We start from the raw sequence: 21,232 nt of genomic DNA on the forward strand, positions 1-21,232 counted from the left end.
TACTAACAGTTTACTCCAGCAAAACAACTTACCAATTAAAGCCCTTCAGTTACAAGAAATAGAACTCATTCTTCTTAACATTAGCAGAAAATAATATTTTTATTGCAAATATGAGGCAGCACAGAGAACACCAGACAACCAGGTTCAGAATATCCAAAGTTATTCTGAGAAATTGAAATAGCAGGAACTAATTGATGGTCTTAGTAAAACTGTGGGACAAGAATGAATTCTGATTATTTCCCTTCTGGTTCATGTGAGACTGAATTAGAGACTCAAACTACTGGAAAAGAGGTTACTATGACTCAACCATGACAGAATGCTCACCTATGGCTGGTGGGAAGGACACCCTGAGGGACACACCACAAGGATATGCACAACATAGGAGGGGTATTTCTCCAGAGAATTCCAAGCCACTCTTATCAATCAATGGGGAGCAAACACTGAATTATTAAATACAATCAATCTTCATTACCATGAGCACTCTTGGAAAAGAGTGCTGTAATAACTGACAGACCCATTTACTGAATAAGTAAACTCATTTGGAGTAAGAACAAATCCTTTCATTTATTGAAAGTCACATTATTTTGGTTATATTGCTAAGAAATAAAGAGACAATACTGATACTTAGCATTTAATATGGAGAATATTGGAGGATGTTATTCCACAAATTATCAAATATAACAAGTTACATTTAAAAATAAAATACCAAAATTTTAAAAACTGCTATGCAGTGTTGCTCAGGAAAGTCAAACTCCATGCCCTTGAACCTTCAGAATATGTTCTTTGCTATTTTCCTATTAGTTACATACTAAAAACAAACAAACAAAACCCAACTACTTTATCCTCCACCAAGAAGGACTTTCCTCACTCCAAAACCGCATCAAATTTGGAACATGACTCCCCATGTAACACATCTTCTATGGGAAACTGCTTTCCTGATTTATTAAATTCATACAGACTTAATATGCATTCCCCAAATTAAATCTAATTATGCTACTGTTTATACCATTACTGCTCTTTACTCCTTCAACCATTCTCTTGCGAATAAAAATCTGCATGACTTACTTCTGAAAGTTTTTGCATATTCATTCCAAATATAATTGGTTCCCCTCCCACATAACTAATTTGATTAGAATGTATTTTTAGGTTTTCCTGCTTATATATCCTGCTTCCATTATCATCTGAAGTCTCCTGAGGATCAACTTCTGTGAGAATGCAACCAACATCTACTCTGTTCTGATTTCTCACTTGTGAGTTTTTCGATGTATACGAAGCCCTGAATTCCAACAGAAGGATTTCCCACACTCAGAGCATTTCCATGGTTTCTCTCCTGTATGAACTCTTTGATGTTCACTGAGAGATGACTTCTGAGTGAATGCTTTCCCACACTCACTGCATTTAAACGGCTTTTCTCCTGAATGAGTTTTCTGGTGTATCTGAAGTGATGCCTTCCTGGGATAGGCTTTTTCACATTCGCTGCATTCATAGGGCTTCTCTGTTGAGTGAGTTCTTTGATGTATAATTAGCTGTGATTTCCCACAAAAGGCTCTTTCACAAAAACTACATTCATAGGGTCTTTCTCCTGTGTGTGTTCTCCTGTGTATAACGAGGTATGATTTGCTGCTGAAAGCCTTCCCGCACTCACTGCATCCATAAGGTTTCTCTCCTGCATGCGCTCTCAGATGTGCAGTGAGCTGTTCCTTCCTGCCAAAGGCTTTCCCACATTCACTGCATTGATAAGGATTATTTCCTGTATGAATTCCCTGATGCACAACAAGTTGTGTCTTCATATTGAAGGCTTTGCCACAGTCACTGCATTGATAGGGTTTTTCTCCTGTGTGCATCCTAATGTGAACAAGGAGGTATGACTTACTCCTAAAGGCTTTCCCACATTCACTGCATTTATGGGGTTTCACTCCTGTATGAGTTCTCTGGTGCACAACGAATGGTGACTTCAAACTAAAGGCTTTCCCACATTCACTGCATTCATATGGTTTCACTCCTGTATGGCTTCTCTGGTGTAAAATCAGTTGTGATTTCCAGCTGTAGGCTTTCCCACATTCACTGCAACCGTAAGGTTTCCCTCCTGTGTGAATTTCCTGGTGGACAATGAGTTGTGACCTGAAAGAAAAGACTTTCCCACACTCAATACAGGAGTAGGGCTTTTCTCCTGTATGGACTCTCTGATGAGCATTGAGGTTTGACTTGGCACTGAAGGCTCTTTCACATTTAGTACACTCGTATGGTCTCTCTCCTGTATGAATTCTGAGATGTACAATGAGCTGTGATTTACAACGAAAAGCTTTCCCACATTCATTACATATACAGTTTTTTTCTATACTATGAGTTCTTTGATGCTTAATAAAATATGATTCTTCATACCCATGAAACTGATCAGCATTCTTTCTTAGGCAGCTTGTGGCTGAAGTTAAATTTTGTGTCAAACTTCTTCCATGTGTGTTATATTTAAGGAATCTTTGTCTTGAAGAAATGTGGCTTTTGCTCAGATGAAGTTTTCCAAATGCATTACAAGCATAGCTTCTCTCAACACTTTCAAGTTCATCATGATTTTTCTGGTACCATTCTTCCCAACCATCTAAGAAAAAAAAAAACACACTGTAACTTAAAAATCATAAATAAACCTGATACAGAGCTAAAGTGCTTTAGAACTGCTATGTAATGAGTCTTTTTATTCTGGTCCAGGCCTCTGACACTGGTTCAAAAGAAATACTGGCCAAGTGCATACACACCATATAACCAAGTGAGGGGGCAAAGGGAAGTGAATCAAACCAAAATAAATCCCTCTACAGAAATGGGTAGCTGGTTAGCAGTAATCAGAAGTGTTTTTTAAATAGAAGTTTAAAAAATTTAGCCTGCACTTATTAATAGAAGCCATTGCCAACTATTTATGCCAATTTTATAATTTCAGGAGTTTACTACAAAGGTGAATTAACAGGCACGTAAAAATGTACAACGTTTAGGATGGTACAATGAGATATTAAAACAGGGATTGAGTCATAAGAAAATTAAGGCAAAACATTTTAGACAGAAGCAAGAGAAACTCCTAGATTTGAGACTTGAGAAGCAGGAGGTACTGCTCTTTGAGACTGAAAACACTGGGAGAGAGACATGTTTGGAGAAAGACAAAGGACTTTGTTTTGGATCTTATTATACTGGAGATCTTCATTAAATATTCAAACAGAGAAACAGGTAGACAGTTACACCTAAATTCAGTGCTCAGTAAAAAGCAGGAATCAACAGCACATACAAGGTATTGAATGACATGAGGGATGAGGTCTTCCAGGGCACATGTGCGAATTAAAAGGGATGCCAAAACAGCCCTGGAGAAGGCCACATTTCAGGTCGGACAAGAGATGTAGAGAGAATGGGAAAGTCCATCTGTGAGGCCTGAACACTGTGATGATGAGAGTGATAGAAAGGCAAGGTTAAAGGAAAGCAGCAACAGCAGGGCAAGGTCTCGACAGCCCTCATCAGACACAAGCCTCAGTCACCCTAGGACATGACTGCTGTACTGGGGACCTCAGTTGCTGTCCTGCTTCCTCAGAACTGCTTGCTAAAAACATTTTCTTCCCCAAAGAAGAAAGTGGTGGGAAAACTGAAGAGGAAGAGCAATTTCAGAAGGGTCTTCCAATTTCTGCCACTAAGAAAGCAGAGGAAAGCAGAGTGGCAGACCAAGACCTCTGTCCTGAAGCATATAAAGCTGGGACCAGAGTGCAGGAAGAAGGAGATGGGGAGGTTGGCAGCTCTGCTGTTACAACACTGGGAGGGAAAAGTTTCAATTTTCAGGATGGAAGAGGTCTTCCAGAGTTACAATATAGACAAGAAGCCCAAACTTGGACAACTTGAAAGGGAAGGGAAAGAGGAGTCAGGGAAACAAATTTAAGGTGATAAAAACCACTTACGGCTAGGTTGCAGAGTTCTTTTCTGAAAAGTGCCCAAGGGACTTTCTCAGTGCCCAGGGCTTAAGACTCCATGTTTCCACTGCAGGGGGCATGGGTTCTATCCCTGGTTGAGGAACTAAGATCCCGCAAGCCATGAAGTGTGGCAAAAAAAAAAAAGAAAGAAAAGCGCCCAAGAAGGTAGCAGTTGTAGTTTCCAAATGACTAGTTGAGAAGAGTGAAGGAAGCAATGAAACTTCCTAAGACGGTCAAGAGAAGAGAAGGAAAAGACTGCAGGTAAAGTTGAGGGAATTAACTGCAGAGGCAAAAGGGAAAATAAGGCCCATGACCACAGTAAGGAATGTGTTCAAGGGAAGGAAACTAACCCAGAAAGCAACCTTTGAGCAGTGTGCAGAGAATGGCCCACCAACCTCTTGCAGTCATGGGAGGAAAGTGATAGCCCTCATTTGAGGACTCTTAGGCTCATGCCAAGCTGCTCCAATGGTGCAAGGGGTTAGAGAACAGTTCCCACACATGAAACTGCCTGAATGCCAACCCAGTTTACTCCCCACCTCCCAGCTTCATGGTATCTGCTCACCCACCTGGACAGCTCTGATGGGAAACTTTCGAGTTTATGATCCATGGCTCTTTTCCTTGCTCCAACTTGAAGATTAAATCAGGTTTGTTACCATGATACCCTGTTAAGGGAAAGTCAAAGAGGATGTAGTCAGACTGCTGGAGATTAACGAAGGGGTCAGGAGGGAAGCAGCTTGTTTGCACTTGGGGAAGACGACAGCGAGGAGCTGAGGATTAAGTAGGGGCTAAGAACATGTGATCTCCAGAGGCTTCAGGATAGATAAACAAAAGAAAAGGCAATGGTGACTTATGACTCAGGATCTGGGCTCATACAGGCTCACTAAGCTGTACTTACCTATAGCCACCAGGTTACTATAGTTTTCCAGAGTCACATCCCGGTACAGGTGTTTCTGCACAGAATCCAGCAGCTGCCACTCTTCCCAGCTGAACTGCATAGATATATCCGTGAATGACAACAACCCCTGTAACAACACACACATTACTCAACAGGCTGCAATTACAGTTGGAGACATGGAAAAGACGTAGAGGACCCAGGAAAGGAGAATATCCTCCACAGTCTGCCTCCTGTGCCCAGGCCGCCACTTCTTTTGAGAGAGAATTAAAAACATTACTAATAATTGAGCCTCCATATGCCACACATTGTTTTGGGTTCGGAAGATTTCAGGATGAGTGAAACCCATTCTGGCCTCAAGAAGGTTTTAGTTTTGTAGAGGGAAACAAACATCTACGTTAGGGCTGTGGGGGGTGGGCAGTCAACCAGCAGCCCTATTTTAAGCCTTTTACTATTTTTAAGCTTGATAAGAATAAAAATAAAATACAAAAGAACTATTAAAGTTTTTTAATTGGATAAGCATAATCAAGAAATGAGGAAAAGAAAACTATTACGACCAAGACAGGGTGCATAACTCTACGATAGAGAAGCAATCTTAAAATCTGTAAGTGATCACTATACACAGGCAGTTCTGCTGTAATGTGATATGGATTTACAAAAAAAAAAAAAAAAAAATCACCACTATGAAAAGTCTCAGGCTTATAGGAAGAACAGGGCTGGGATGTAACACCTTTATCACCACACATGAAAAAAAGAAAATAAAAAATCTTAATAAAAACAGTAGAGTTTTATACATGCTTAATGGTTAAGAAATATACAAATACCACCATAAATATGGCACTGTACCTTATAAAAGACCCAATGTTTGTGTCAGAAGCACTCTAGTTTATTATAAAATGGTGAAAAGAGGCCTGCCTGAAATCAGAAAGCTCACAGCATTCCCTAACATATTGAAACAAATTTACATTTTTAAAGCAAACATGACAGCAGAATTGTATTTATACATTTGTTCCAATAAATATGAAAACTTAGAAGAAATAGAAACTTTCCTAGGAAAATGAAAGTAGCCAAAATTTTCCCAGAAAGGATTAGGAAGACAAGATTGATTAGTCCATGATCATAAAATAGTAATGAGAGGTATACCCTCTCCATAAAGTAAACCGCCCCACACTATCTATAAAAGTAAGTTTTATCAATATCTGAGAAACAGAAAATTTCTTCAATTAGATGTAGAGCCAGGAAATGATGAGAAACTCATCATACAAACGTATAATCTCACAGAGAAGGCAGGACAGCACAACTTGCACAATTTCATTGCTTAAAAATACCTAGGGCTACTCTAGGCGACCACTGGTTAAGACTCTGCCTGCCAAAGTAGGGGACACAAGTTTGATCCCTGGTTTGGGAAGACTGACATGCTACAGGGCAACAACTACCGAACCCATACCCTAGAGTCTGTGCTCTGCAACAAGAGAAGCCACCTCAGTGAGAAGTCCAAGCACTGCAATTAAAGAATAGCCTCCAATTGCTGCAACTAGAGAAAGCCCAAGAGCAGCCATGAAGACCTAGCACAGCTAAAAATAAATGAAAAAATAAATCCTAAAAAAAAATCCAAAACCTAGCGGGGACCTCCCTGGTGATCTAGTGGTTACGACTGCACTCCCAATGCAGGGGGCCTTGGTTTGACTCCTGTTCAGGGAACTAGATCCCAGTGGTGCAGGGCTTCAGAGAACAGTTACCACACATAACACTGCCTGAGTGCCAGTGCAGTCAAATAAATAAAATGAATATTTTTAAAAAACCTAGATAAAAATACTAATGAATATTTAGATAAAAACATTAAAATGAATCCTATACGTGCATAAACAATACTCTATGAAGGAAATAGATCTAAAAAATTAAAGAACAGCCCAAATTCTTAAAAAACAAAACTGTAACAAAGAAATAAGTAACATTAGTACATTAATGGAGAACAATCATCTCTATAGATGAAACAAAGTACTATGATGAAATTTAACACTTTCAAAAATCAGAATTCAGTTTGTTACAGGTAAAAGTAATTTCCCTAAGCCTATAAAAAATATCATACTTTGTGTGAAACATTAGAAGTGTTCCCTCTAAAATCAGGAACAATTTGAAATTGTTCTTCAGAAACAAGTTGAAATCTTCGTATCAACTCTACTAGTCAGCGCTGTCCCAAAAGGCCTGGAACAGTGGGAACAAAGCAAAATACCAGTGGTAAACACTAAGCAAGGAGGAAAAACTACTCTCGTTATCTAAAAACATGTGATTTTCTGACTAAAAATCCTAAGAGAAACAGCTGGCATAACATGAGAATCAAAAAGGTTCTACAGGGCAGCAATTTTTTTTTTTTAACAAAATCAATATGCAATAGCTCTTTGATACATCAACAATAACCAACTTGAAAATGTAATAAGAAAAACCACAACACAAATTGACATAGAGTACTCAGGAATAAAGGTTAAAAATAGAGAAAAACCAAACCAAAAATACATTTGATAAAATACATAAATGTAAAGGAAAAGAAAACACAATAGGGAACAAGATAGCAGAGGAGTAGGTGGATGTGGAGTACATCTCTTTCCACAGATACATCAGGAATACACCTTCAGACACAGAAGTGCTTGCAGAACACCAGCTGAAAGTGGACAGGAGTACCTGACCACCAGAAAAGAATATAGAGAACCACGCAAAACTTGGTAGGACAAAAGAACTAGGGGGAGAAACAGGTGTATTAGTAGGATGGGACCTGCCCTCTGTGGGTGGGGGAACTGAAGCAGAGATCCAATCCCCACATCGGGGCAATTGTCTGAGTCAGAGGAGAAACATTTAAAGCTGAAAGTGAAACAGCTGATCTGCGGCAGCTTAAATGAAATGAGAATCAGACAGTCCTTGCCACATCCATACCTACCCCGGACAGGGAAACAGGTCCCCTAGAAGGCACAGTGGCTGGGAGCTGGTGCATAGGATTGTGGAGCAATCCCAGGGCAAGGGCTGCTGTTGACTGCAGAGAGACAGACTGCGGGGACGTGAGGGATGAGATTGCGGTGGGAAATACCTGTGGAAGAAAGCCAGGCAGCCATGGAAGCAAGGCGATACTGCTGAATCATGTGTAGGGGGTGGAGTCATCGCCATAGCCTCTCTCTCCCCACATGCCAGCATTGGCAGCTGAACAATAGAGAGGCTGGCCCATCAAGTGCCTGACGCACTGAACTACAGAGTAGGACCTCACCCAGGGTGCTCCTATAAGGGACTGATGCACCAAACTACAGAGTAGGACCCCAGGCAGGGGGGCCCCTCTATGTGCCTGATGTGCCCAACAACAGAGAAGGACCCCAGGCACGGGAGTCCTGTAAGTGCCTGAACAGGCAGAGCTATGGAGAAAGACTGGCCAAAGAGGCCTTCTGATCACCAGCTATCAGAGGCTCGAAAAAAGACTCTGTAGGGCCAATAACTGCTGCTGCTGAGGCAGTCCGTGTCCCTGCACACTTGGCACCACCAGGGTCCCCATGACCCAAGCAGCTGCGCCACCTTCACGTTCAACCCTCACTGGGGCAGAGCTGCCACAAGCAAAAAGAGTCTTGCATCTATGCATGTGAGATCGCTTTGGCCATGTCCAACTCTTTATGACCCTGTGGACTGTGGCCTGCCAGGCTTCTCTGTCAGAGGCAAGAATATTGGAGTGTATTGGCCAATACTGGTTGCCATACCCTTCTAGAGCACTATATTTCCTGTTGCTCTAGCCGCCAACCCCCCCTGAGTACCTGGTGCTTCCAGAACCCCTGTGACCCAAGCACCTGCACCATCTCCACATCTGGCCCTCACTGGGGCAGACCCAAGCCCCCCAGGGCAGCTTCAGGAGCAAATCCCAGTGGACAACCCACATGCAGAGGTGGAAATAAAACCACAACTGAAACCCAGGAGCAGTGTAGCTAAGGAAGAGGACCCAAACCCCTCCCATCAGCTATACAAGCTGCAGATTAAATCCACATGATCAGCTAGGCAGACACTGTGTCTATGGAATATATAAAAGGACATTGAGAGTTCCCACAAAGAAAACACACTAGTTCTGATAGCTGTGGACATTGGAGACAACAGTACACAGGAGTAGGACCAGATTAGAATCTGAGCTGCCCCCACATCAGGTCCAGAAACCAGTGCAGTGTTGGAAGGCACCCTAGTGGGGTGAGGTGGACTGTTACTCCCAGCAAGGTAAAGAATGCTGGCAGCACTGACTCAAGAAAAATATTTACTATTCTTATGTTTTGACTTGTTCTGTAGTTTCTTTTGTATTTCTTTCTTTTTTTTCCTTCTGTTGTAGCTGTCAATTTTATTAGCACTATGAAATCTAATTAAGCTTTTGAGATTTTTTTTTAATCATACTTTTTATTGTTGTTGTAAAACTGCCTTTACGTTGGTTTTTTGCAGTTCTGCGGTGCTTTCCTTTTATTCTTTTCTTCTTCTTTTTTCTCATTTTAATTTTAAAAGATTTTTAAGCCTATTATTATTTTTTCCACATTTATTCACTATTTGCTTTCCCTATTGTTCTTTTCCCCTTGCAGTTAATCTTTAATGTATATAAATCTTCCTTATCTACCCCTATTTAACTTTACATATCTATTCTTTCTTTTCTTTCCTTTTCTCTTTTCATATTTGTAAGTTTTGGTTTCATTGTTTTATTTCCTACTTGGCACCTTGCTTTAGTTTCGTTTTCAAGTTTGTGCTTTAGTTAGTTTTGCTCTTAACTGGTAGATATCATTTTTGGTTTTCTTTGTTCACTAGGTCAATCTATTGTACTTAATTTTTGTTGGATTGTTTTGATTGTGCTTATGGGTGTATAGGTATGTGTGTATATTCCATTATTTTAATTATTATTTGCCTGATTTTGTAACTGCCATTTGTCTGGGGTTCATCTTTGGTTTCTTGTTTTTGGGTATTTGTTTTAATCTCACTTAATGCCACAACAGGGCTTCTCTGGTGGCTCAGAGGTTAAAGTGTCTGCCCGCAATGCGGGAGACCTGGGTTCGATCCCTGGGTCGGGAAGATCCCCTGGAGAAGGAAATGGCAACCCACTCCAGTATTCTTGCCTGGAGAATCCCATGGACGGAGGAGCCTGGTGGGCTACAGTCCACGGGGTCGCGAAGAGTCAGACACGACTGAGAGACTTCACTTTACTTCACTTAAATGCCATAACAAACCACCTATGGAATCTTCATTCCTGGCCAGAGATCAAACCCCGAGCCTTTGGAGTGGAGCACTGACTCTAAGACACTAGACTACCAGAGAACTCCTAACCCTAGGGAGTATCAAATAGTGAGGACTCACACAAAGGAAACCACTTGAATACAAGACCCAGCATCACCCAACAACCAGTAGCATCCTGTGTGGGATGCCTCATCCAAACAAACAAGACAAAAATACAAACCAAGTCATCAGCAGATAGGATTACCACCTCACTCAGCCCTGGCAAGCAGAGGAAAAAAAAAAACAAAACTGCACAAATGTCACCCTATACGAAGCTTACACATGCCACTGGACCAACCTTAGGAGGGCAGAAACCAAAAGGAAAAAAAAATTCAACCTTGAAGCCTGGAAAAAGGAGAACTCAAGCACAGTAAGTTAAAAAAAAATAATGAAAAGGCAAAGAAATACTACACAAATAAAGGAATAAACTAGAAACACAGAAGTCCAAACAAATAAAGAGGAAAGAGGAAAACTACCTGAAAAAGAATTCAGAAAAATGATAGTAAAGATTATCAAAACTCTGGAAAATAGAGTTGAGAAAATGCAAGAATCAATTAACAAAGACCTAGAAGAATTAAAAAATAAACATACAGAGACAAACACAATTACTGAAATTAAAAATACTCCATAAGGAATCAATAGCAGAATATCTGAAGCAGAAGAACAAATCAGTGAGCTGCAAGATAAAATGGTGGAAATAACTTCTGAAGAACAGAGTAAAGTAATAAAAAAAATGAAAAGAGCTGAGGGTAGTCTCAGAGACCTCTGGGACAATATCAAATGCACTAACATTTGAATTATAGGGCTCCCAGAAGAAGAAGAGAAAAAGAAAGGGTATGAGAAAATTTTTGAAGAAATTATAGCTAAAAATTTCTCCAACATGGAAAAGGAAATAGTCAATCAAGTCCAAGAGGTGCAAAGAGTTCCTTACAGGATAAACCCAAGGAGAAACATGCCAAGACACATACTAATCAAACTAGCAAAGATTAAACACAAAGAAAGAATATTAAAGGCAGCAAGAGAAAAGCAACAAGTAACATACAAGGGAAGCCCTGTACGTTTTAACAGCTGATCTTTCAGCAGAAATTCTGCAGGCCAGAAGGAAATGGCAGGATTTATTTAAAGTACTGAAAGGGAAATACCTACAACCATGACTACTCAACCTGGCAAGTATCTCATTCAAAGTTGATGGAGAAATCAAAAGCTTTTCAGACAAGCAAAAGTTAAGAGAATTCAGTACCACCAAACCAGCTTTACAACAAACGTTAAACAGACTTATACAGTCAAGAAATACAACAGAAGAAAAAAGACCTACAAAATCAACCCCAAACAATTATAAAATGGCAGTAGGAACATATGTATCAATAATTACTTTAAATGTAAACGGATTAAATGCTCCAACCAAAAGACACAGACTGGCTGAATGGATACAAAAACAAGACCCCATATATATGCTGTCTACAAGAAACCCACTTCAGACCTAAAGACACACATAGACTGAAAGTAAGAGGATGGAAAAATATATTCCATGCAAATGGAAAGCAAAATAAAGTTGGAGTAGCAATCCTCATATGAGACAAAATAGACCTTAAAATAAAGAAGATTACAGGAAATAAGAAAGGTCACTATATAATAACCAAGGGATCAATCCAAGAGGAAGACATAACAATTGTAAATATCTATGCACCCAACACAGGAGCACCTCAATACATAAGACAAACACTAACAGACATAAAAGGAGAAACTGATGGTAACACAATAATAGTAGGAGACCTTAACACCCCACTCACACCAATGGGCAGATTATCAAAACAGAAAATTAATAAGGAAACAAAAGTCTTAAATGATATATTAGATGAGGTCGATCTCACTGATATCTTCAGGGCATTCCATCCAAATGCAGAATAATACACCTTCTTCTCAGGTGCACATGGAACATTCTCCAGGATAGACCACATCTTGGGTCACAAATCAAACCTCAGTAAATTTAAGAAAACTGAAATCGTATCATGCATCTTTTCTGACCACAATGCTATGAGAATAGGTATCAATTACAAGAAAAAAACTAACAAACACAAGGACATGGAGATTAAATGATATGTTTCTAAGTAATGAACAGGCTACTGAAGAAACCAAAGGGGAAACAAAAAAGTTCCTAGAAACAAATAACAATGAAAACATGACAACTCAAAACCTATGGGATGTAGCAAAAGCAGTTCTAAGAGGGAAGTTTATAGCAATACAATGTTACCTCAAGAAACAAGAAAAACATCAAATAAACCACCTAAATTTATTCCTAAAACAACTGGAAAAAGAAGAACAACCCCCCCAAAAAAATTAGAAGGAAAGAAATCATAAATATCCGAGCAAAAATAAATGAAAAGGAAATGAAAGAAACAATAGTAAATATTAATAAAACTAAAAGCTGGTTGGTTGAGAAGATAAACAAAATTGACAAACCCTTAGCCAGACTCATTAAGGAAAAAAGAGAGAAGAATCAAATCAACAAAATTAGAAGTGAAAAAGGAGGGATTACAACAGACAATGCAGAAATACAAAGGATTATAAGAGACTATTTTGAACAACTATATGGCAATAAAATGGATAACTTGGAAGAAATGGACAGATTCTTAGAAAAGTTCAATCTTCTAAGACTGAACCAGGAAGAAACAGAAATTAGGAACAACCCAATTACAAGCACTGAAATTGAAGCTGTGATAAAAAAATCTCCCCAGAAACAAAAGCCCAGGACCAGATGGCTTCACAGAATTCTATCCAACATTGAGAGAAAAGCTAATGCCCATCCTTCTAAAACTCTTTCAAAAAATTGCAGAGGAAGGAACACTTCCAAACTCATTCTATGAGGCCATCACCCTGATAACCAAAGCCAGACAAAGACAACACAAGAAAAGAAAACTGCAGGCCAATATCGCTGATGAACACAGATGCAAAAATCTACAAAATTTTAGCAAACAGAATTCAACAACACATTAAAAAGCTCACACACCATGATCAAATTGGGTTTATTCCAGGGATGCAAGGATTGTTCAACATATGCAAATCAATCAATGTGATACACCATATTAACAAGTTGAAGGATAAAAACCATACGACAGTCTCAATAGATGCAAAAAAAGCCTTTGACAAAATTCACCTATTTATGATTAAAACTCTTCAAAAAACGGGCATAGAAGGAAACCACCTCAACATAGTAAAGTCCATATATGATAAGCTCACAGCAAACATTATTCTCAATGGTGAAAAACTGAAAGCATTCCTCCTAAGATCAGGAGCAAGACAAGGGTGTTCACTTTCACCACTATTATTCAACATAGTTCTGGAAGTCCTAGCTACAGCAATCAGAGAAGAAAAAGAAATAAAAGGAATCCAGATTGGAAAAGAAGAAGTAAAGCTCTCACTGTTTGCAGATGACATGATACTGTACATAGAAAACCCAAAAGAGACTATCAGAAAATTACTAGAGCTAATCAGAGAATTTAGCAAAGTTTCAGGATACAAAATCAATACACAGAAATCACTTGCATTCCTATATATCAACAATGAAAAATAAGAGAAATTAAGAAATCAATCCCATTCACCATTGCAACATAAAGAATGAAATATCTAAGAATAAACTTACCTAAGGAGACAAAAGAACTATACACAGAAAATTATAAGACACTGATGAAAGAAATCAAAGACGACATAAACAGAAAACAGATGAAAATATAGTCTGGGTAGGAAGAATCAATATTGTGAAAATGACTATCAATCTACAGATTTAATGCAATCCCTATCAAATTACCAATGGCATTTTTCTCAGAACTAGAGCAAAAAGTTTCACAATTCATATGGAAACACAGAAGACCCTGAATAGCCAAAGCAGTCTTGAGAAAGAAGAATGGAGCTGGAGGAATCAACCTTCCTGAATTCAGATTATACTACAAAGGTACAGTCATCGAGACAGTATGGTACTGGCACAAAAACAGAAAAATAGACCAACGGAACAAGATAGGAAGCCCAGAAATAAACCCATGCACCTATGGGTACCTTATTTTTGACAAAGGAGGCAAGACTATACAATGGGGCAAAGACAGCCTCTTCAATAAGTGGTGCTGGGAAAACTGGATAGCAACATGTAAAAGAATGAAATTAGAACACTTCCTAACACTATACACAAAGATAAACTCAAAACAGGTTAAAGACCTAAATATAAGACCAGAAACTATATAACTCTTAGAGGAAAACACAGGCAGAACACTTGATGACATAAATGAAAGCAAGATCCTCTATGACCCACCTCTTAGAGTAATGGAAATAAAAACAAAACTATACAAGTGGGACCTGATTAAACTTCAAAGCTTTTGCACAGCAAAGAAAACTCTAAGCAAGGTGAAAAGACAACCCTCAGAATGGGAGACAATAATAGCAAATGAAACAACTGACAAAGGATTAATTTCCAAAATATATAAGCAGCTCATACAACTCAATGCCAGAAAAACAAACAACCCAATCAAAAAGTGGGGAAAAGACCTAAACAGACATTTCTCCAAAGAAGATATAGAGATGGTTAACAAACACATGAGAAGATGTTCAACATCACTCATTATTAGAGAAATGCAAATCAAAACTACAATGAGATATCACCTCACACAGGTCAGAATGGCCCTCATCAAAAAGTCTACAAACAACAAATGCTGGAGAGGGTATGGAGCAAAGGGAACACTCTTGCACTGTTGGTGGGAATGTAAATTGATACAGCTACCATGGAAGACAGTATGGAGATTTCTCAGAAAACTAGGAATAAAACCACCACGTGACCCAGCAATTCCCTCTTAGGCATATAACCCGAGGAAATCAAAATTGAAAAAGACACTTGTATCCCATTGTTCATTGCAGCACTATTTATTAATAGCTAGAACATGGAAGCAACTTAGATGCCCATCGAAAGATGAATGGATAAAGAAGTTGGGGTACATATATACAATGGAATATTACTCAGCCATAAAAAGGAATGTGTTTGAGTCAGTTCTAATGAGGTGGATGAACCTAGAGCCTATTATACAGAGTGAAGTGAGTCAGAAAGAGAAAGATAAATATCGTATGCTGCTGCTGCTAAGTTGCTTCAGTCATGTCCAACTCTGTGCAACCCCATATATGGCAGCCCACCAAGCTCCTCTGTCCCTGGGATTCTCCAGGCAAGAGTACTGGAATGGACTGCCATTTCCTTCTCCAAGGCATGCATGCATGCTAAGTTACCTCAGTCGTGTCCGACTCTGTGCAACCCCATGGACAGCAGCCCACCAGGCTCCTCTGTCCACAGGATTCTCCAGGCAAGAATACTGGAGTGGGTTGCCATTTCCCCCTCCAAAATATCCTATACTAACGCATATATAGGGAATCTAGAAAGATGGTACCGAAGAATTTATTTGCAGGGCAGCAATGGAGAAACAGACATAGAGAACAGACTTATGGACATACGGAGAGGGGAGGAGAGGGTGAGGTGTATGGAGCAAGTAACATGGAAACTTACATTACCATATATAAAACAGACAGCCAATGGGAATTTGCTATATGTCTCAGGAAACTCAAACAGGGGCTCTGTATCAATCTAGAGAGGTGGGATGGGGAGGGAGATGGGAGGGCGATTCAAGAGGGAGGGGGCTGATTCATGTAGAGGTTTGACAGAAAACAACAAAATTCTGTAAAGCAGTTATCCTTCAATTAAGAAATAAAAAAAGAAAACACAATAGCCCAGATACAGGAAGCAACGTTGTCTACTGACAGATGAATGGATAAACGTACAACACACATACACACACACACACACACACACACACACACACACACACACGAATATTACTCATCCATTAAAAGAAAACCCAAAGTCTTGTCATCATGATAACACGGATAGAACTAGAGGGTATTACACCATGTGAAATAAATCAGACACAAACACAAATACCATAGGACCTCTCTTACATGTGGAATCTAAAAAATTAAAGGAACAAATAAACAGAACAAAAACAGACACATAAATACAGATACCAAAAAGGTAGTTGCCGGAAGTGGAAGGATGGTGAAACAGGTGAAGGGGATTAAGAGGTACAAACCTCTAGTTACAGAACAAATTAGCCATGGGGATTCAGCATAACAAATAAGGTCAATAATATTGTATGGGGACAGATTACTAAACTTGGGGCAGATATCATTTCATAATGTATGCAAATGTCAAATCACTATGTAGTATATCTGAAAATACCATAATATTGTGTAGCAACTATATTTCAAATATATTCATATTTTTTTAAAAAAAGAAACCAGAAACCAAAGGACCTGAGTAATTCAGTAACATTTATGATATATAGATTCAATATGGTATAAATATATTCTCAACAAATTAATTTTTAATTTCAAAGAATTATCAAAATACAAAGATGTTATATTTTATTTCATCTAATGGTATTTTCTAATACTCATTCACAATAAAATCATACATTTGGACTACAGCTGCTACAACTAGAAATTAATGGTAAATTACAATCCATGAACATCAGAGACCCACGGATGAAAGGAGAACTAAATGAGCCAAATTCCAGAAAGGGGAGAGCTCTTCCCAGATGAGCTAAGAGTGCTTCTGGCTGTTTACTTTACCGAGGGCATTTGTCCAGCCTGAGAACAGGCAGGGCAGGCTCAGGTGAGATAGAGGATGACATCAAAAGAAAGAGAAACCAGTAGAGGCTTTGGTGCCCACCCTGGACAGCAGGCTCTCCCCACCCAGTGTTTGCTGAGTGTGGTCAGTGCAGAAACTGGGCAGGAAAGGCAGACTGATTCTCTCATGGTTTTAAGGCACCAAGGATACAAAGTACGCAAGGAAGGAGCCTGCGATCAGTACACCCCTTGAAAACAAGGTGATCCAAGTTCAACTAAAGCAGCAATCCAGTCCCAAATCAGCGTGATGCCTGTTTAGATGAAATGATCAGTCACTCCCCATCTGCACAACAAAGCAAAGGGGAAACAGGCTCCGGTAGAAAGTAACACTGAACTTTAGTCTCTGTGGTTCCTTTTGTACCAGTTCACAAACACACACATACACAAGTAAAGAAAGAATAACAGAGCTAACTTGGCAAAATAACAATGGGGGAATTTGGGTGAAAGGTGTTTTTCTTTTTTTTAATACAATACAGGAGGTTATTTTATTCTACTTTTGCCACTTCTTTAGTTTTGAAATTATTTCAAAATAAAACATAAAATACAATAAGCTCCTTGGGCTTTCCAGATGATCATTTGCATACTTAAAGGGCCCTTCACAAGCTAGCCCTGCTCTCACATGCTCCCTGTTCTGGCCATATGCCTTCTTTCCACTACACAATGCATCTGCTGGTTCTCACTGCAAGGCCACCAACTTAGCTGTCTCCAAAGCCTGGAATGCTTCATGTACTGTGCCTTCATCTGCCCATGATCATCAAGTTGTCATTCAGATTCTGCTTAAATGCTGCCCCAAGACAAGTAGCCACCCAGCCACTGTCACATGCACCAACACCCACAGTTTTGTTCATGATGTTCCTCTGATATGTCTTATCATCTCCATCTCCCGTATCTTATATGGGGTATGGGTCCCGTCAGTCTTGTTCACCTCTGCAACCCTAAAAAATTACCTGGCATAATAGTCAATGTTTGCTAAATACATGTACTCAGAAATAAGGAAATACTGTTTACATTTGTTAAAGTCTCTTACGTCCTAAGGGCAATAAGAGCACAGGCTCTGAAGACACTCTGTGTGGGTCTGAATCTTAGCTCTGCCACCCTTGTCTCGTTTCCCTTACTAGTTTGGGACTGTGGACAGCCTCCCCAGTTTCCTCAGCTGTACAATGGGGACATACTTGCCTCACAGGGCCCTGAGACTTTAATGATGTCACACACACAAAGTGCCTAGGCCAAGAGTGGTGTCTATTAATGTTATTCAATAGTGGTAAACTCTTCTTTATTAATAGGTCCTGTAGACTTATAATGTTCATTTATTTTATATTCCTTAATTGCTATCACAAATACATTCTCTTATTGTACTTTCTGTATAATTATTGTTTAAAGACAAAAAATTCACTGATTTTTAAGGTTAATTGTATCCCTCAGGCCACTTCAATGAAATCCTTTCCCCCTGACACCAAAACCCTTCCTGTCATACTTGATCACCTAAAAAAATACTATTACTATACTATTACTAATTGCTTCTTTACATCCTGATATCGATGTGCTAAGTCACTTCAGTCACATCTGACTCATTTTGACCCCATGGACTGTGGCCCATCAGGCTCTGTCCATGGGATTTTCCAGGCAAGAATACTGGCGAGGGTTGCCATTTCCTTTTCCAGGGGATCTTCCAGACCCAGGGATCGAACCTGCATCTCTTATGTTTCTTGCACTGGCAGTCAGGTTCTTTACCACTAGTGCCACCTACACTCCTAAAGGAAATCAACCCTGCATATTCACTGGAAAGACTGATGCTGAAGCTGAAGCTCCAATACTTTGGCCACCTGATGTGAAGAGCCGACTCACTGGGAAAGACCCTGATGCTGGGAAAGACTGAGGGCAGGAGAAGGGGGTGACAGAGGATGAGATGGTTGGATGGTATCACGGACTCCATGGACAGGAATTTTGAGCAAACTCTGGGAGGTAGTGAAGGACAGGGAAGCTTGGTGTGCTGTAATTCATGGGGTCGCAAAGAGTCAGACATGACTGAGTAACTGAAGAACAACCACCACCACCTATACTATTACTAATCATTTCTTTACATCCTGCTGTCCACAACCTAATGCAATTCCTTCACCTCTTAGGAAGTGAATATCTGTAGCACACCCAACATTCTGTTTGCTCTGGAAAAACTGCTTAAGACCTATAAATTCTGAAATCCAAGAAGCACCTTTTGGCCTTATGAAATACTTTCAAGACACTTCACATCATGGCTTCTAAGAAGTTCTCTATTCTCAACTTTGTAGGGGAAAAACCACTCTCCAAATGTTCTCTCACCTCTCCTGCACCCCAGCCCTTGTCATTGTCCTGAGGCCTCTACTTGGTCCTTTTGGGGGCTCTACTCCTATACCTATAACTCTGTAGTTAAAGGCACTAACATAGGTGCCTTTAATCGGTACATGTTAGTTGAAAACTCCCACCTGAGCTACAGACTCAACTGTAGGCACCACATATTCAATACCTACAAAGCTACACTCTGAGGTCTAGTGGTTAAAGAATCCACCTGCCACTGCAAGGGACACGGGTTTGATCCCTGGTCCAGGAAGATCCCACATGCCTCAGAGTAACTAATCCCTTGCACCTCAACTACTGAGCCCCTGCTCTAGAGACCAGGGACCATAACTACTAAGCCCACGTGTTGCAACTACTAAAGCCCGCCTGCCCCAGAGCCTGTGCACCACAAGAGAAGCCCAGACACTGCAACTAGAGAGTAGCCCCCACTCACTGCAAATAGAGAAAGCCGGAACAGCAAGAAAGACCTACCCCCCCACCACCACCCCCAGCCACAGGCAAAGATAAATAAATCTTAAAAGAAAAAAAAAAAAGCTACATACACTCTGTCCCTGGATACTTCTTCCAACAGTGTTCTCAAGACTGGACACATCACCGGTGTGCCAACAGCTCAGGAGTTCAGCATTCGCTGTTAAGTCTCCCTCTGGTTCAGTCCTTCAACCACCTGCACGGTCCAGAGGGTCCACTGGCTCTCTCCTGTCACAACACTGCTCCTTCCTGCTTTGAATCCTTAAACTCCTTCCCCGCCATCCTGCCCAACGACTCTGTGCGCCAGACCACAGCTCCTCTAAAACAAGAAACGTACGTGATTTCTTTGCACTGCCAGCATCAATGTCTGGATCCAGCTCACGAGGGTACTCAGTATACAAGCATCTGAACAGCTAATGAACAAAAAGGAGATAAATTTCCCTGCTGATGCCCTGAAAATCTGGACGCGAAGACAACTCAGAACTTGTGCGTGTAAAACCTGAAACGATAGAGGTTCATTTCCTTCACAAGGGCCCTCACTGCCCTAGGAATTCAGGGTCCGCTGTAGACAACAAAGCAGAGTAACTGCCCACGGACAGGGCACCGGACACCAAGTGCCAGAAGACAAGGGACGTTTCTGGAGACTCAGGGGGATGGCGGGGAATATGTGAGTTCAGGCCCTGGTGTGACCGTGAAGGGATGAAGAGGTCCGCCCTCACGGCCAAGTCAGCTTTCTCAAGTGAGAAAGTCCCTACTTACCGAACACGAAGCTGTCGGGAACCCGGTGGCCATCCCGGGCTGTTTCGTGCAGGCTGCGGAGGAGAGAACCGAACTCTGGGGATATCCCTGCTGGTCCCACCCCGCCCACCAAGACGGGGTTCGAGCCCGACGGAGAGGGTCCGCGGGCACCAGGCACCTGCCCGTCCGGGGCTGAGTCCCTCCCTCGTAGGGAAGGGGCCTCCGGGCCCGGGCAGAGGGAACTTGGACAATGAGTTGGTACCGCTCCGCAGCCCTGATGCGGGAGGGACCGAGGCCGGGCTGGCTGCCTCTACGCCGGGATCGACCGTGGGGGCTCAGCTGGTCAAGATCCTGGTTCGCACAGGATGTTCTGGGCCAGGGTAACTTCGCGTCTGAGCTAGCTCCGCTGTCTCTGAAACAGAACGCCCCCGCCCCGCCCCTGAGCACAGAAGCCCTGCCGGATACAGCCCGTTAGGCGCGTATTCCTCTACGGCCGCAGGGCGGCGCAGACGGAAGTACGTCACGTGACGAACAGCGGCTGGCAGAAAACTACATCTCCCAGAACCCTCTGTGGAGGAAGAGGGCTTGGATAGACGGGCGAGGCCTGATGGGAAAGGCGGGCGGGCTGTACTAGAGTCGGTATCGATCTTTTCCTCCGCTGCTCAGGGAAGCGCTAGTGTCTGGGCAGTGGCCAGTGGTTGGGTCTTGAGGCCAAACCAGGTAGAGTACGTAGAGGAAGGCCCAGCAGAGAACGACACCGTGTGAAACTATGAGGTGCAGTGCACAGGGTTATAAAACAGTACTGAATATCAATGCACCAAATAAGTTACCAACTTTATAGAGGAGAAAGTATAGTAGATGAGAAGTAGAAGGACATCATTATTGGGACACA

The 21,232-nt window shown here is 41.1% G+C and overlaps 1 protein-coding gene across 4 annotated transcripts; it reads right to left on the reverse strand.

The window, feature by feature from the left end:
- Positions 1 to 545: 545 nt before the first annotated feature.
- On the reverse strand, positions 546 to 20,814 carry ZNF26 (zinc finger protein 26). 4 transcript variants are annotated; one of them, XM_043902244.1, is made up of 7 exons: positions 20,603 to 20,814; positions 20,362 to 20,414; positions 19,677 to 19,921; positions 7,760 to 7,906; positions 4,831 to 4,957; positions 4,502 to 4,597; positions 546 to 2,596 (listed from the first exon to the last, which is right to left on the reverse strand). In XM_043902244.1, exons 4-7 carry the CDS (start codon positions 7,811 to 7,813, stop codon positions 1,245 to 1,247), a joined length of 1,629 nt encoding a protein of 542 aa, XP_043758179.1. In that variant the 5' UTR covers positions 7,814 to 7,906; positions 19,677 to 19,921; positions 20,362 to 20,414; positions 20,603 to 20,814; the 3' UTR covers positions 546 to 1,244. The 4 variants fall into 4 exon arrangements, with proteins under 4 accessions (XP_043758179.1, XP_043758181.1, XP_043758182.1 ...); XM_043902246.1 differs by lacking the exons at positions 7,760 to 7,906; positions 19,677 to 19,921; XM_043902247.1 differs by lacking the exon at positions 7,760 to 7,906 and having other exon boundaries at positions 20,362 to 20,814.
- Between the last annotated feature and the right edge of the window lie 418 nt (positions 20,815 to 21,232).

The sequence above is a fragment of the Cervus elaphus genome, chromosome 5 (assembly GCF_910594005.1).
Source record: "Cervus elaphus chromosome 5, mCerEla1.1, whole genome shotgun sequence".
In the NCBI taxonomy this organism is placed as follows: Eukaryota; Metazoa; Chordata; class Mammalia; order Artiodactyla; family Cervidae; genus Cervus; species Cervus elaphus.

What these genes read in the sequence shown, in the direction of transcription:
- ZNF26 (XM_043902244.1), bottom strand. Translation starts at nt 7,813, where the DNA reads ATGCACCAGCTCCCAGCCACTGTGCCTTCTAGGGGACCTGTTTCCCTG. An exon ending in GACCTGTTTCCCTGTCCGGG is followed by an intron (nt 4,958 to 7,759) that starts GTAGGTATGGAT and finishes GTGTTGTTACAG; the next exon opens with GGGTTGTTGTCATTCACGGA. An exon ending in TAGTAACCTGGTGGCTATAG is followed by an intron (nt 4,598 to 4,830) that starts GTAAGTACAGCT and finishes TTCCCTTAACAG; the next exon opens with GGTATCATGGTAACAAACCT.